The sequence below is a fragment of the Lynx canadensis genome, chromosome B2 (assembly GCF_007474595.2).
Source record: "Lynx canadensis isolate LIC74 chromosome B2, mLynCan4.pri.v2, whole genome shotgun sequence".
Classification (NCBI taxonomy): domain Eukaryota; kingdom Metazoa; phylum Chordata; class Mammalia; order Carnivora; family Felidae; genus Lynx; species Lynx canadensis.
Genome location: NC_044307.1, coordinates 31802088 through 31819131, shown reverse-complemented (window position 1 = coordinate 31819131; position 17044 = coordinate 31802088). Strand labels below are relative to the sequence as shown.

At 38.1% G+C, this 17044-nt stretch overlaps 1 protein-coding gene across 1 annotated transcript; it reads left to right on the top strand.

Moving 5' to 3' along the window:
* Positions 1 to 205: 205 nt before the first annotated feature.
* BTNL2 (butyrophilin like 2) lies at positions 206 to 13817 on the top strand. The gene is made up of 8 exons (XM_032593307.1): positions 206 to 284; positions 2434 to 2781; positions 4419 to 4700; positions 6126 to 6146; positions 9760 to 10107; positions 11118 to 11399; positions 12092 to 12187; positions 13375 to 13817. Exons 1-8 carry the CDS (start codon positions 206 to 208, stop codon positions 13380 to 13382), a joined length of 1464 nt encoding a protein of 487 aa, XP_032449198.1. The 3' UTR covers positions 13383 to 13817.
* The last annotated feature ends 3227 nt before the right edge of the window (positions 13818 to 17044 follow it).

The window sequence follows — 17044 nt, the reverse complement described above, 5'->3', positions numbered from 1 at the left end:
AATTGATTAAAGTACCCCACCTGACGTAAGGGGTCAGAAATGAATGGTAACTGCAGAGAAATGGTGTCAAGTCCGTTTCCTTGTTTGATTGTGGAGGGGTTGATGTTGATTCCTTGTTGTGACTGTGTAATTATTGGAAACCACAGAGTGAGTTTGCTCCATGACAGTGTACTCATATTTTTCTCTTGTGTTTGCTCCAGGGAGAATGGTGGATTTTCCAGGATACAGTCTGTCTGGTGTGGTTGCCTCTTTCTTCTTCGTACTGTTCACCATGAGGCAGCCAGGTACAATGAATGCCCTTCTTCCTTTTACTGTATGCCCAAATGTCCCAGCGATACAGTCAACATGCAGAGTTCCAAATCAAACGGGCTAGGACAATATTAGGACTGGGGATCCAGGAACCAAAGCATCTATGTTCCAGAAAGGGTCCTCCACTTCCAGCTGTGCTATCTTTGGGAAGTTACTTGAGTACCTTCTCCCTTAGTTTCCTTGTCTCTATGATAAGAATAACAGTATATCTGTGTCTTATAGGCTAGGACAGACTTTAGGATTAAATGAGGCTTCACATAAAATACTACCAGGAACGCATTAAGGTATTCATCCACCTTCCTGCTTCCATGCAAGACAGCACTTTGGAGACAAGACAATCGACTGCTTCTTAGCATAAATTAAACAGCATGAAAATACTTGGAAACAAGAAATAGAAGAGATTTCCAAGAAATGGATTTTGAAATCTCAGTAGCTGAATTGTGTCTTTAAAAAAGATTATGGGGGGGGCGCCTGGGTGGCGCAGTCGGTTAAGCATCCGACTTCAGCCAGGTCACGATCTTGCGGTCCGTGAGTTCGAGCCCCGCATCAGGCTCTGGGCTGATGGCTCAGAGCCTGGAGCCTGTTTCCGATTCTGTGTCTCCCTCTCTCTCTGCCCCTCCCCCGTTCATGCTCTGTCTCTCTCTGTCCCAAAAATAAATAAATGTTGAAAAAAAAATTTAAAAAAAAAAAAAAGAAAAAAAAGATTATGGGGGCACCTGGGTGGCTCAGTCGGTTAAGCATCCGACTTCAGCTCAGGTCACGATCTCGCGGTCCGTGAGTTCGAGCCCCGCATCGGGCTCTGTGCTGACCGCTCAGAGCCTGGAGCCTGCTTTGGATTCTGTGTCTCCTCTCTCTCTGACCCTCCCCTGTTCATGCTCTGTCTCTCCCTGTCTCAAAAATAAAATAAACATTAAAAAAATAAAAAAAGATTATGAAAATTAGGTGTCAGAGGGAAATGTCAGAGGCCCACGGAAAATGCAGCATGCAGAAGTGGAAAACATATTAGACAGGGCACCAGAAGGCACAGGCACCAGACTGATTGCTGCCAGAAACTATGTGATGTGATGTGGGGATGCCCTGCCCTCTGTGTAATGCAATTTCTTAACCTGTAAAAGATGTCAACTAGATGGAATGAGTTCAGATCTAGCTTCATATTTGGATTCCATAAATGAAGAACGCAAGCACATCTCCATTCAGTTCTATAGTGATTTTTGACTTGATATTGATCAGCAAGTGAGAGAGTTGAAGCTCCTTTTTAGGATGATTGGATGTGGCAGAGAAAGTGAAAATGGCCCCAGAGCATTTTAGGATAAGAAAGAATATAATAACATGACTGATGAGATTATTAAACTTAATAACAAATAGAATTATTAAATATCTCTTCAATTTGTAGATAACAACAAAGAGGTCAAACATGACTCAAAATTTGATTAAAAAGCTCAGACTCTCTAGACAAAACACTGCCCTTACTCCACCACAAAATGCCCTTGAAAAAACTGAATTGTACATACATAGCTCCAGTAACTGGAATCTTGCCTACTCCAGACCAAAAATTGTTTAAAGTTAAAAAATAATCCCAGTTCCTTACCTAGGACCAGAGAAATCCTGAAAAGCTGAAAAATCTAATGAATGAATTTATTACCTAAATTTTAGGAAAAATGATTATGAAAGCAGTCATTAACAGTATAGAGTAAAATCACTAACTATAAAATATAAAATAAATCACTGACAATGTTCCCAATGTGAAAAATCAATTTATACATTAACTTATTTAAGAATAAAACAACCCAGAAATTGTAGCTTTAGTATCTTAAAGGAGAAGAACTTGAGATTCCAAATCTCAAATCTCACTGGATACAATGGCTTCGCCCCCAAAATCACACAGCTGGTGACAGATATAGTACTGACACTCAATTTTTTTCAACTGCATGTTCTCCTCAATACACAAAATTGTCTTTTTAACAGCAAAATGTGCAAATATCATGCTAGATTTCTTTAAAACACTAAAAATAAAACCCTTCCTTCTCCAGGTGCCTCCATTTTGATAGGTTGGACATCCCAAAGCAAGCATATTAATCTTCCAACTGACATTTCCCAATTCCTCTTTTTCACTCTGTTTTGTAGATAGCTGGAGAGTGATTGGTCCTGCACATCCTATACTGGCTAGGATTGGGGAAGATGCTCTACTCACCTGTCAAATCCTTCCCAAGGGGGCCATGATGCCCACAAAGATGACATGGTACCGTTCAGATCCCAACACAGTTGTGTTTGCACAGTGGGATGGAGCTGATGTGACTGAGATGCAAATGGAGGAGTACAGAGAAAGGGTAGAGTGGATAAAGGATGATGTTCCTGAGGGAAGTGTGACTCTGAAGATAAACAACATTCGACCATCTGATAATGGGCAATACTGGTGCTGCTTCCAAGAGAAGAACTATTATGAAGAAACAAGCTTGTTGCTTGAAGTAGCAGGTGAATATCTTGGAAAAGACAGAGTCTTGGAAGGAGAGCTTTATTAACTTGTGGTAAGCTTATTGCCAGTTGAAGAATTACCTTCTAATCATCAAGGCAATTCCTAATGCCCAGCCCTCTTCATTTGAAGAGGAATGCCTTCATTCGAAGGCAGATAGTTCTGAAGTCTTCAAAGCAAGCTCACCTAAAACAGTCTTCTCAAATTTAACTTACACAGTTTTGACTATTCTTGACAATGGAATGGCAATCTGTGACATCCGGTCATTAACAGTTTTTTTCTGAGCCACAGATTTGTGGTATATCAGGCCAGTGTGTTAGGGTAAGTCAATCACTGAGTGAGTGAATCTAGCTGATTGCCCAGCAGTCATATCTCAATGGAATGGGTTGTTCTCTACCCGACCTCCAATACGCAGTAAATTAAATGTGAAAATTGTGTTTCATTGTGGAATGCCCCCCAGTTAGAAAACTAGTGCTGAGAACAAAGTGGTTAAGAACTTTGTGCTTTTATGGAGACTACCAAATATTAGTGTTCAATGAATTGAGGACTTGCAGACGCATTTGGACATACCCACTGTGATGCTCTTGTATTAGCAAAGTGAGAAACAGTTGAGAAAAAGGGGATGATTGACCAAACGATTTGTGCTAGGGAAAAAAACACGCATCTGAAAAGTAAATAATCATATGGTTCCCTGACAGGAATAACTCCCTCATATGCTAATGAGAAAATCAGGCAAATCCACTTATCTTCTCAGGGAAATAGTTCTCTGGAGATGTTACCATCTCTGACTCACACTAAAAATGTTCCCTAACACTGTTTTTTCTTAATACCTACAACTACGATCATTATTTTTATGTTCTAGGTGATTGAAGATGGATGAAAGAGCTTATGTATTTCTGAGATGTGAAGAGAGGGAGGTAGCTGTTCACTATCAGGAACCTTTGAAAATAAGCCACACATTTCTTAGGGCTCTAGGTGAAGGGAGTGAGTCTCTTTCCCCCAGCAAGTGATAGAGTCAGAATTATCATCTATGGGGACCCCTTTGTTTGGGTTTGAGAGTGATGTTGGATAAAGAAAGAATTTCATGATTACATATAACTGGGATTTCTCAAAAACATTTTCCCATTTACTGGAAGGAAGATTTAGAAACAAGAGCTCCTCATGGGGCATCCCATTCTACATGTGCAGGTTATCTACTTGCTCCCCAAGGAGCAAGAATAGTCCCCAAGTAGATGATTTCTGGCTTTATATTTATTAAACATTCTAATTAATCAGAGTCAAGGTATCATCTAAAATGTCGGACAGAGTTTGTGGCATTGGGAAGCTCAATGAATAAATTATAACACATCTTTGCTGGCAGTACTAGTGACATAAGCAAAATGTCGTTATGTCCCTTTCTCTATTCTCCTCCTGTCTGGATCTGAAGAAAAATACGTATGCTAAAGTTTATACATCCAGACTGGAGAACAAAGTGAATATGAACTCCAGTTTGAATGCGAAGAAGATTTTGGACTACTTCTTGCTCCCCAGACCTATGAACTCTTGCCCCCTCCCTATAAGCCATGTCACTGGAATCTCAGTTTCTATGATTTGTGCCTCCCTGGGTTCCAGGCCTCAGGGCTGTGTCTTCCTTCCACAGGTGTGGGATCTTCCCCTTACATCCACATGGAGGGACCTATAGAAAGTGGAGTCCAGCTTGTGTGCACTGCAAAAGGCTGGTTCCCAGAGCCCCAGGTCTATTGGGAAGATGCCACAGGAAAGAAGTTGCTGTCTGTCTCTGAGCATTCCATCCAAGATGAGAACGGCCTGTTCTATGTGGAAGCCACTCTTGTGGTGAGGAATGCCTCTTTGGAGACCGTGTCCTGCTTCATCCACAACCCTATCCTCAATGAGGAGAAGAGCTCAGTCATCTCCATTCCAGGTCAGAGCTCTGCCTCTAGTACTAATGTGCTCAGATTAACAAGAAAGGTTCAAGGGACTGTTCCCTAGCACTGAATATTCTTTTTATCAAGGAAAATATCTAAAATTTAATAATATGTATTAAAAGGTATAAACTATTAATGGTTGGAATTTTGATTGAATATTTTGATTGAATAGCTATTGTGAATGATATTCCAGTTATTTTCAAGTTCTACCTTTTCTTTTTGAATTAATTTTCTTTACTCACAAGTATGCATCACATGACAAAGAAAATAAAACTATATTCTTTCAATTAAAATGTTTTCCTATGCCACATTGTGCCAATTACTTCTGGAAACCTATCATGTGATGATTATCAGAGATGGAGACAACTATTTACATAATAGCATCTTATCTATAACCTTATTTATAAATAGCAACAAAAACAGCAAAAAAGGCACAATACAACAGTGGAGTGTTGTGTCTTATGTTATTATAAATTATAGTATTGATGCAAAATGATATTTTCAAATGATTTTAATGGTTGAAAAATCCTCATGATGGACTATTAATGATGAAGATTATACCTATCTACCTACTTACGTATCTATCTATCTATAAACATTTACAATCATGTGAAGAATAATGGCTTTTAAATAACTTAAAACAGCACTAAGACTTTGGGACACTTTCTTATATTTAGATATTAAGATATAGTTATTCTTACTCATATAAATGGATATGTGAAAGAATTTAAAGTAAACATTACATGTGAATTTTTTTGTCTTTTTAAAAATGTTTATTTATTTTTGAGAATGAGAGACAGAGTGTGAGCAGGGGAGGGGCAGAGAGAGAAGGAGACAACAGAATCCAAAGCAGGCTCCAGGCTCTGAGCTGTCAGCACAGAGCCTGACGTAGGCCTCGAACCCACAAACTGTGAGATCATAACCTGAGCTGAAGTCAGCCCCTTAACCAACTGAGCCACCCAGGGGCCCCCACATGTGAATGTTAAAAGGAGCTGAATATATATATTACATGCTTTATATATATAAATGCTTTATATATATGTTTAATCTGTCAGTTTGGAATTTGAGGTAATAATTGTGTATGCCCATATATTTTTATACTTTCCATGCACTTATAAGAAGAATATGTATTATTTTTATAAGATATTAAATTTCAATATGTTAAATATCAGGAAAAACAAACAATTTTTTGTGTGTGTGCAAAAAAAAAAGGAAACACAGCTGGATCACAAAATGATCTATGGGAAAGAATATTTTTCTGCATTTAATTTCTTTTTTATAAATTCAGCTTTTCAATTCAAAGTAGAACTTTTTTCTTTTCTTTTCCTTTTCTTTTCTTTTCTTTTTTTCTTTTCTTTTAATAGTTTCTCTCCTTTCCTTAGATCAAATTCTTTAATATATTATTTTCATTCTTTTTACAGAGAAACTCCAGAATGAGCTAGGTAAGTAGACATTGGATGCACAAATGTAGAAAAGACTTTGCCTCCCCAAAGGAAAGTGGTAATCCCTGGACAAAGCCAGCAGGATCTACCATGACAGCTCGTGATCCAGATGAGAAACTGAGGCACAACTTTACCAAGTATCAAGTTCAGTAACTACCAAAGGTGACTAGCCAAATGTAGGCCTCCACAGCCTCCTTCAAGCACCATTGCACAGTGTAACCTTTGACTTTAAGTGTTCACAGGGACCCCAGTGAGCTTCAGATAGACACCCGTAAGGGGCACAGACATAATCTCTGCTCTATTTGACTGGAGGAAAGGGTGGTGTCCTTAGACACCATTCCTTTGTGTCTAAGGAATGGTATAGGACAGGTGGTGGGGCTCTGGAGGTCTTTTTATTTTATTTTTTTTTTTTAAATTTTTTTTTTCAACGTTTATTTATTTTTGGGACAGAGAGAGACAGAGCATGAACGGGCGAGGGGCAGAGAGAGAGGGAGACACAGAATCGGAAACAGGCTCCAGGCTCTGAGCCATCAGCCCAGAGCCCGACGCGGGGCTCGAACTCCCGGACCGCGAGATCGTGACCTGGCTGAAGTCGGACGCTCAACCGACTGCGCCACCCAGGCGCCCCTGGAGGTCTTTTTAAAATATTTTAGTGTGAAGGGGCAGTGTCATGGTAACTGGAAGTCACTACCCATCACCTTAACCCTCTGGCCTGCTATGGTCTCTGCACCTTCTCCTTACCCCAGTGGATGGGAGCCTCATCACTATTGGATGGGAGCCATTACTTTCCCAGATCAGGCTGGAACAATGTGCTGGGTCAATCAATCATTTCCTGTTTTTCTGTTTCTTTTTTTTACTTAGTAGTAGTTGGACTGCAGTGTTATTATTTTACTGTACCTAAGATAAAGATAAATGGTTTAAAAAGTAACCAACTGATATTTGAGTCTCTTTCAGTTTTTCCTTTACTTCCTTACCATCTTCCTCCTTTCTGTGATGTCTTCTCTCAAACCATGATAACCAGCCTGCTCCCTGCCCAGATGCATATGACCTTGTATCACTTATTTTCTCCATCAATATCCTGCTCTCTCTCAAATCACCAGTTACAGGAATGTATGTATGTATGTGTGTGTGTGTGTGTGTGTGTGCCTATGTGCACATTAGATGAGCTTAAGCATACTTTTCAGTCCATGTAGGAATTTTTGAGGAAAATCATGGTGGCAAACACACCTCAATCTCTGCCAGAGTCTAGTGTGACACTTTCGACCCTATCGAGCCATAAAGATAAAGGGAAGGGCCTTGGGAAGGTCAAAGGTAATGCCACAATCTGAGGAGAACTTCACCCCTGTGGGTCTTACCTTCTAAGTTAGATCCCTTTCTGCCTGGGTGGTATCTGCTTATGAGCAGTCAGAAACCTTAACCAACAAAACTTGTTAGTTACAGATCAGAAAGTCAAGCCAGTGTTTGGGGCAGGTTGGCACATGTCTCTCTCTGTCCCCCAGGAAGACTTTAGGTAAAGAGTCACTCCTCCAAGTTATCTGAATCTATTTGACACGTCCATTGCAGACCCAGCACACAAAATGCAATCTGATGTTGTGCTGTTCCTAGTTGTGCTGACCTTCTGGGACCACAGTAAAACATGAAGAAAATATGGAGCTCCCCTGGCTTCCTGTCAGGTGGGGATTACAGGGCTGCACCTCCAGGAGCTTTGAGGGTTGGTGATCATTGGTCTCTATTTTCCTCATCTTCAGAATGAACGTGTTGAATTTAATCTCTAATGTAGTGTCAGGCCCTAAGAGTCTGGATATGATATGATATAATTAACTTAATATTATATAATATCAATATATATATATATATTTCACTTAATTGAATATGCTGATTGAAAGAGGATTACATGACATATGATGGGATTATCAGGTTTTAAGGAATTGGTGTATTATGCAGTAAACTGCACTCTCCAGAGAATATTTAATTTTCAGTGAATATTCAGAGGGCATTTCAGTAACATACATACAATACCACCACATAAAACAAAACAACATATGTCATCACGAATTGTGTGGAAGGGTATGGACAAAACTATATACAGAAAGGGAATTATGCAGAGCTTCTCACAAGGAACTTGTATTCTAGTAGAATCTCAATTATTAACATATTGCACTACATGATTTTTTCCTGCACTTTAAACTTTATTTTTTACTTGGATATTGGAAAAACGGGAGTTTCATATATGTATGATACACCTACTCATATGGGTAATAGAGATAAGGAAATCGTCTGTTTTATTAAGCAATTTACTGTAAAATACTTGGATAGAGAAAGAGCAGCAGACTAATCCCTAGTTCATTTTTTCTGACTCCTACTTTTCCCTTAAGATTTTAAAAGATATATATGCAATGGAGATAATATTATTTTAGGTAAAATTGAAGGATAAAGCAAACAAAATGCTGGAAATAATTGGGAGTCAAATTTTAGCTAGAATAGAAAGGAATAATCTGAAAATTAGGATTGTGTTGACAGAAAGTTTCCTTTCTAAAGAAGTACCTGGCAGATTTTGGCTAATTACATAATGAGGACATTTTTGCCATTGACTCCCATCCAGACAATACACGAATTTATGCCTGTATTTCTATTATAAATGATCACAACCTATGTGAAAACATTTTTACCACTTGATAGAAAAGGTTGACTCTCAATTTAGAACAAAGCAAAACTGGCATGGTCAGAGCCTGATGAACTGGAAGTGTAACATAGCTTGGGTCCGGGAAAGCCACCAGAGAATATCTCCCATTTTCACAATGGGAGGATTAGGACTCTTTTGTGTATTTGTTGTTGTTTTATGTTTTGTATTTTAACAACCTCCCCAATTCTTGATCTTATAATGCTTCGCAAAATAATCTGATGACATTGAACCTGATGTGTGTTTAGAATTCCACATATGTGGGACCTCAGGGAACTAAAATATAACGCCTTATAAGCTGTTATAAAAATCAAACCAGGGGAAGGTTTCTTGATATTTCATTACTAAAAATCCACCTGACACTCATTCTTATCCCTTCTCATTATCAAGACAGAAAGAATGGTTACGGTGCCCTTGAGTCTCACGGTCTGCATGCCTCCACTCACATTGTTTGATCATCCAAGAGGTTTATATAGATTTTTGTGTATAACTCCAGAACAATCTTATTATTTTGATAGTGATATACTTATTTTACAGTTTAAGAAACTGAGGCATACACAGATTGAGTAGTTTAAAGAGGTCATATAGATGTGAAGTGATAAAATACTAATTTTATTCTAGAAGTAGTAATTGCAAAATTATTTTATTGGGGTGTAATCTGAATAAAATTATAAGTAAGGGCAGGTGTGGGTTCCATTAGTAGTTCTTTTTTTTTTTTCAGACTGACACACATCATGGGATGGTTCTACCTTGGACAGGGACAACCTCTATCCTGATTCCACCAAACTTCCCCCTCTCTAAAGGATGACCTTGTGCCTCACAGCTTCCCTGGGATGCCCATGGGTTCTAAACACCACTGGAGATGTTCTTACTGATGGCACTATTTGTTTCATTTTGTTTCTTTCATTGTGTTTTGTCTGCTGTATTTCATAGCTTCCTTAAAAGTGATTGGACCTTCCCAGCCCATCCTTGTCAGAGTGGGAGAAGACATACAACTAACCTGTTGTCTGTCCCCCAAGACTAATGCACAAAGCATGGAGGTGAGGTGGCTCCAATCACACCATTATCCTGCTGTTTATGTGTATGCGGATGGGGAACATGTGACTGAAGAGCAGATGACAGAATATAGAGGGAGGACAGCCTTGGTGAGTGATGCCATCAATGAGGGGAGACTGACCCTGCAGATACACAACGCCACAACGTCAGATAATGGGCAGTACCGGTGCCGTTTTGAAAAAGATGGTGTCTACCAGGAGGCCAGTTTGGATCTGAAGATAGTAGGTAAGGATTCCAGATGTTTTGGTTTCAACCTCTGTTCCTACTGCTTTAACATGCTAGTTCCTGGAAATTTCCCTGGTACCTGAAATTTTCTGAATGACCATTCATTTGTCAAATTTATATTGAACACTCTGTTGCACAGGAACTGTAGTACATACTTATAAGTTCAAAACTCAAATGAACCAGATTTAATTCTCTGGGTATAAAATCTGTGCACTTACCAGGATCTCCATAAAATGACCACATGTTTACTAAAACTGGAGAATTTTACTCCATAACTTTACACAAAACTAATTATTTCACAGAGTGTTATTAAAATTCTGGAAAATGTGTAGTTACTAGGAAGTATAACTGTGCGAAGATTAAACTAGATCTACATATCAGTTAAAATAATAAGTATCAACAGAATTGGCAGGATGGAAGAAGAAAGACAAAATCACTCCCTGAATGATAATTTCCCACTGCTTATATTGTGAGTTAGAATTGATTTTTCAAGGTTAGCAAATGCCATTGAAGACACAGGTCAACATCTTAGATAATTGATTTGTTTCTCTCATTGATTTTGTGTCTCCGTTCATAAACATATTCATGACATATCCATAGGGCACACGTTGAGAAGTTAAATGGACTCCATCATTTTCTGCCACTGGACACACATATTTCTAAAATCTTGATCTTTAAGAATATTCTCTTAATCATTTTCTTTTATCCTGTCCATGAGATTTGTGTCATGGTCAAACTTATTTTGTTCACAGATACAGAAAAGATTGGATTTAAAATTTATTGTTCCTCTGACTCTCTCTGAGGATTGAATTTAGGAAGACAAAAAATAAAAAACAAAACAATAAACCACTCCAGCCAATGTCATCTCTCAGTGGAATATAATTCCACTATAAGCTTTGTTCTTTTCCCAAACCTTTGACTTGCCAAGCTCTTTCCGCTCAGTGAAGTTACTGGCCATATAACCACTTGGCAGATACTTGAGGTTTTGTTCCTTGATCTTTATTCCCCAGGTCTAGGTTCTTCCCCGCTGATTACCATAATAGGACAGAAGGATGGAGAAATAGAGTTGATGTGCAGTTCAGAAGGGTGGTTCCCACAGCCCCATGTGCAGTGGAAGGACATGGAAGCAAAGATAATACCATCATTTTCAGAGGTTCTGACTCAAGGAAGTCATGGGCTTTTCCATGTGAAGACATCTCTATTGGTCACAAACAGCTTTATTGTGAATGTAACCTGCTCCATTAGCAACCCCCTTCTTGGTGAGGAGAAAATGGCAACTTTTTCTCTCTCAGGTTGGTGACTCCATGTGTTCCTCTCAACTGTGGAAAATAAATATGAAGACAAATGCAGACTTACTTATTTTATTGCTCTACCATATTTTAATTTTTATTTTATTCTCTCTGGTAAAATCTCCACTATCTCTTGCAAAACTGGTCTTCAGGACACCTGGAGTTCCTATTGATATCCCTTGACTAAAGTCCTAAGGTTATATTGTTGTGTATACACTAACTTTTAAGATTGACTCTACTGTTACTCTAAGGACAAAGCCTTTTCTTCTGATGTAAAAACAATATCACTCTTGGTGTTCTTTTTTCTTTATTGTGGATTGTCTTCAGAATTAGAAACTAGTTTTCCTTAACATCATCTTCATGCCTGTGGATTAAATAATTTTATCCTTTTGTTACCCTCATTACTCCAGCAATGGTGATATAATTGGAAAAGAGAAGGGAAAGAAATGTGTGTGTGTGTGTGTGTGTGTGTGTGTGTGTGTGTGTGTATTTCTGACAGGAGCAAACAATAAAGCTAGCATAAACTTTGGGTCTCTCCTCAGCTTCTGCAGAGCAGGGAGGAACTGACCAGCTATCTCCTTGAGAGATCCACTTCTCATCCTCCTTTCTAGCCCAGGAGTTGTTCAGATAAAAAGAACAATCTTTGAATTTTCCCAGATTCATGACTTAATGAGCTTATGGGTTTTCCATTTTAGAGTCCATGATGACTTTTTCATGGAAGACAGTGCTTATTTGTGGATTGCTTCTTGCTGCAGCTGTAGGCCTGGTCATGAGGAAGAGCTATAAAAAAGGTAAGTCAGGTAAATAGAAATGGTATGGAGCATACTTTGTAATGGGAACCTTGCTGTGCACTTTCCCTAGCCTCTCTTTTCAGCAACCGCATAGGGGAGGCTTTCAGTGAACATTCAGTAATTAATGAAATATAAGGTCCATGGTTTTACATTCATGTAATGGATTGGTGTTGACTGATATCAGAGCTTACAGTGATAAAAGTAGCAAAAGAATTAAAAGACAATAATTGGATCCCACTATGAACATTCCCAAGTGATCTAGTTAAGGAGAGGATGAAAAAAGTAGCATAGTCATCTACGCTTTCAAGACTGATAGCTGAGACTTGACTGAGGTTCTGTTGGTATGAACATTTCACTAAGATCTTTAAAAATAATGGTGACTCACTTATTGGTGGTTCTTGTTCTGTGGATAAAGGGCCCTTATGTGTTGACATAGAGATTGTTTTTTGTGCCCTATAAAGTTTCTTCACTTCAAATTTCTTATGTCACTGTAACTTTGGTTTGCCTGTTTGGATGTTAATGTAATGAAATTTATATTTTAAAATACTCCACATTGATTATTATCATAATGGATTTTCTTTCTTTATAATGAACATGACATTGGATCCAAATAGAGCTCACCCAGAATGATACTTTCTGAGGAGAACAAGCATGTGACCCCTGAACACTCATGCAACCATACATCCTATGGAGATTTGACAACTTGCTCAATGTGCCAAGCCAGGAGGGGCTCATGTGAGGGAAGTGCTACTGTGAGGTGGAGGTTGGGGACAAGACAGTATGGGCCTCAGGTGTTGCCAAGGATAATGTAGCAAGGGAGTCATCCCTGTGTTACCTGCGAATGTGTTCAGGCAATGAGTCACTATAGAAACCAGTACGGGGCCATTACCTTTCTTCCAAGCGTCCTCTCCATGGCTCCAGGATGGGTCAGAATCTCCCTTTAAGAGCCTCTGGATACCTTTACTTTTATAATATGACCAACAAGTGCTCTATCTACACTTTTCCCCAAGTTTTCTTCTCTGAAACTACACTCCTTCTTCATTTTCATTCTTTGATCCTTTAATGTGGGTTCTCCTGACATCTTTCCTGCACCCATGAAATTTTGCAACATCTCCAAGGGAAATAACAACCTTGGATTCTGGAAACAAGGATTATATTCTAAGTCCCAGCTCTTCTCCTTTTACCAGCTGCTTGAAAGGTTTCACACCATCGTCAAGCTACCAAATCAAGATGCTTTAATGTCAGTCTGGCTTCAAATCTGATCTGGAGACTGATCCTTCAGAGAACTATCCTCTCCCAAGCTGTCTGATATCCTGCCACTCATCACAACCTGATATGTGATGACCAAAGATTCTTAGAAAATCCAAAGGGAAATGCAATTAGGCCTATAGGAGGAAATGCAAGGAATTATTATTTGATATGTTTCTTTACGAAGGTGACAATTTTCCAAGTGGGGCTAAGTAAATGAAAAATACTGTTGAAAAGAGTAAGAGAAAATACAGCTAAATGGAAAGAGAAAAATATGATAACTGAGATATAATCTTGAATATCATATGAAATGTGGAATTCCTGTTCCAGACTTTTTCAAAAAGTTAATAGAGAACTTGGAGTGAAAAAATTTTTCAGAAATTCTAGTCCAAGACAAATGCCATATGATTTAATTTATGTGTGGAATCCAAAAGCAAAACAAATGAATAAATAAACAAAAAGCAGAATCAGATCTATGAATACAGAGAACAAACTGATGGTTACCATAGAGAAGGGGTAGGGGTATGAGCAAAATGGGTGAAGGGGAGTGGGAGACATAGGTTTCCAGTTATGGAATGAATAAGTACAAAAATTAAAGGTACACCATAGGAAATACAGTCAATAATATTACAATAGTATTGTATGGTGACATATGGTGAGCATAGCATAATATACAGACTTGTTGAATCACTATGTTGTAAACCTGAAATTAATGTAACATTGTGTGTCAACTTTCCTCAAATAAAAAAAAATTTAAGTAAAAGAAATTCTAGTCCAAGAAAAAAATTAATTTCTTTTCATTGTATCTATATGAGATGATAGATGTTAACTAAACCTAGTGTGGTAAACATTTCCACATATATACAAAATGAATCATCATGCCGTGGACCTTACTCTTATATAGTGATATATGTCAATTATTTAACAATAAAAGGAAAAAAAGAGAAAAATTCATTGTGTCATGTATATGAAGATATCAGTTTTATTTTTAGAGTAAAAAAAGTGCACAATTAAAATTTATAATTCCAAGATAAATATACATAAGTGATAAATGCAACACATAGCAAAATTTTTTTAAAGTCATAATGAATTAAAGAAGAGAAGCTACATGTGGAAGAGGAAAGACTCTGGAAAAGGGAAGACTTGGAAAAAGTCTTAAAGTCTTCTGAAGTGACAATGAGGAATACCTACTAATGGCACTCTGCTGTTTTTTAGGATGACAGCCATCACAGTAATCACTGTCCTTTGAAAATCATTCATTTGTTGCATCCTGGAGAGTCTCTTTTGGCTCATAGTATTTTTTTCTCTGTTTTTTTTTTTTTTTTTCAACGTTTATTTATTTTTGGGACAGAGAGAGACAGAGCATGAACGGGGGAGGGGCAGAGAGAGAGGGGAGACACAGAATCGGAAACAGGCTCCAGGCTCTGAGCCATCAGCCCAGAGCCCGACGCGGGGCTCGAACTCACAGACCGCGAGATCGTGACCTGGCTGAAGTCGGACGCTTAACCGACTGCGCCACCCAGGCGCCCCTCTGTTTTTTTTTTTTAAGTCATACATTTATGTTTGAAACTATGTATTATTCTCCCACTGGTATTTACACATTTATATTACTTAGTTTTGAATTTTTCAGTTCTGAAATACACATAACACAAAACTTATTCTTTTAGCCATTTTAAAGTATACAATTCAGTGGTATTTATGCCTTCATAATTTTGTGCAGCCATCTTCAGCATCCAGTTCCAGAATATTGTTCCAGAAGAAAACTCTATAACGATTAAGCAGTCACTATCCATATTCTCCTCTCCCCAGCCTTTGGAAACCACTAATCTCACTAATCTACTTTCTGTCCCTATGAATTTGCCTATACTAGATATTTCATATAAATGGAATTGTAAAATATATGGATTTTGTTTTTAGTGTCTGGCTTTTTTTTTTTTTTTTTTTTTTTTACTTAGCATAGTGTTTTTAAGGTTCATCCATGTTGTAGCATGTACCAGTACTCATTCCTTTTTTCTGTTAAAAATTTTATTTTTTTAAGAGCTGTTTTAGTTTTACTACAAAATTGAGTGGAAAATTCAGAGCATTCTCATATCCCTCCTCTCTTTCCTCACAATTTCCTCTACTATTAATACCTTGCACTGGTGTAGTACATTTGTTACAACAGATGAATTGATATTGATGCATTATTTCCAACTACAGTTCATAGGTAGGGTTCACATCAGGGTTCACTTTTTGTGTTGTACATTCTGTAGGGTTTGGCCAATGACTTACCATTTTTGGTACATTAATATACCCTGATATACTCTATATTTTGAATACAAACTTATTAGTAGATATGTTAGTTTTGCCTTAAAATATTTTTAATATTACTCTATTTTGATCTAATATAATTTAAAATGTTTTGTCTAATAAAGTCTGAAAGTTAAATATCCCTTTATTTATTTATTTTTTGTCTTCCTTCCTGATCAGTCTTTTTGCTTGTTAGTTTTATGTACTTGTGCCAGCCCTATATATAAACATATAGGTTTTCCTAGGAAGGTCTCAAGAAATGTGTTTTTTATCAGTCACATTCTTTCACTATGTATTAAGAAACCTGTTTTTCTTTAGCTCACCAAATTGGGGATTGATTTATTTTCTCAGTTCCAATGCCACTTGGGAAAATCATGGGGAAGGAGAATGATTGGTGGCTTGACTAAAACACCCCAATCATTGAGCCATCACTGTGGCTGATGGATGGATTGGCCATCAAGGATCCTGTTCCCTGACACTCCTGATGCATAGGTAGCTGGTCGTAGTCATGAAAAGCATGGGGACTCTCAGAAGAGATGTACAGATTGGATGGATCTCAATTTAAAGGAGAGGACTGGAGGAAACCAGAGACTTTCAGTTCCATTAGGGCAGTGATTGTGTGTGTGTGTGTGTGTGTGTGTCCTCACAAAAAGTGACATATATTAGTTGATCAATAAACATTTATGAAATAGAGGAATAGATTCATAAACAGGATATTTGTAGATATTTTATCTGATAATGCACCTGCGGTCAGCTGTAGAGATAAAGTGATTAGTAAGGGCTAATTCCTGCCCTAAGATATTTTTTTATTCTAGTAAGGTGTCTCTTTGTTTTTTGAATGTTTTATCATTCCTTTCTAGGCTCTATTCAGAATGGGATTGCCAGAGTGGTCCCAGCAATAAATAATTATTGATGGAGTACAGATGGTGAATTCAAGGTCACTACTTTGTCAGGAACTATGGGCTACTTGGAGATCTTCATTGCTCGTTGATTTACTCATAGCAGAAATGAGGATATGATGGAGGATGCTACCCCTCACATTTCTACAACTGTGATCCCAGCAGAAAATTAGCCTTCATATTTTCTTTCATTGCCACCTCTAGCCTATGTTCTTTAAGATCTAAGCTTAGAAGGACAAAACCCATTAAAATGAGTGGAGGAATAGGGGCGCCTGGCTGGCTCAGTGGTGAAGCATATGACTCTTAATCTCAGAGTCCTGACTTCATTAGAGCTTACTTAACAACACCACCACAACAATGAAACACATTTCAGAGCCAGGTCCACGTGGGTCTGCCTGTCTGCCCAGCCTCTGCTGCAGCC

What these genes read in the sequence shown, in the direction of transcription:
- BTNL2 (XM_032593307.1), top strand. Translation starts at nt 206, where the DNA reads ATGGTGGATTTTCCAGGATACAGTCTGTCTGGTGTGGTTGCCTCTTTC. An exon ending in GTTCACCATGAGGCAGCCAG is followed by an intron (nt 285 to 2,433) that starts GTACAATGAATG and finishes TCTGTTTTGTAG; the next exon opens with ATAGCTGGAGAGTGATTGGT. An exon ending in CTCAGTCATCTCCATTCCAG is followed by an intron (nt 4,701 to 6,125) that starts GTCAGAGCTCTG and finishes TTCTTTTTACAG; the next exon opens with AGAAACTCCAGAATGAGCTA.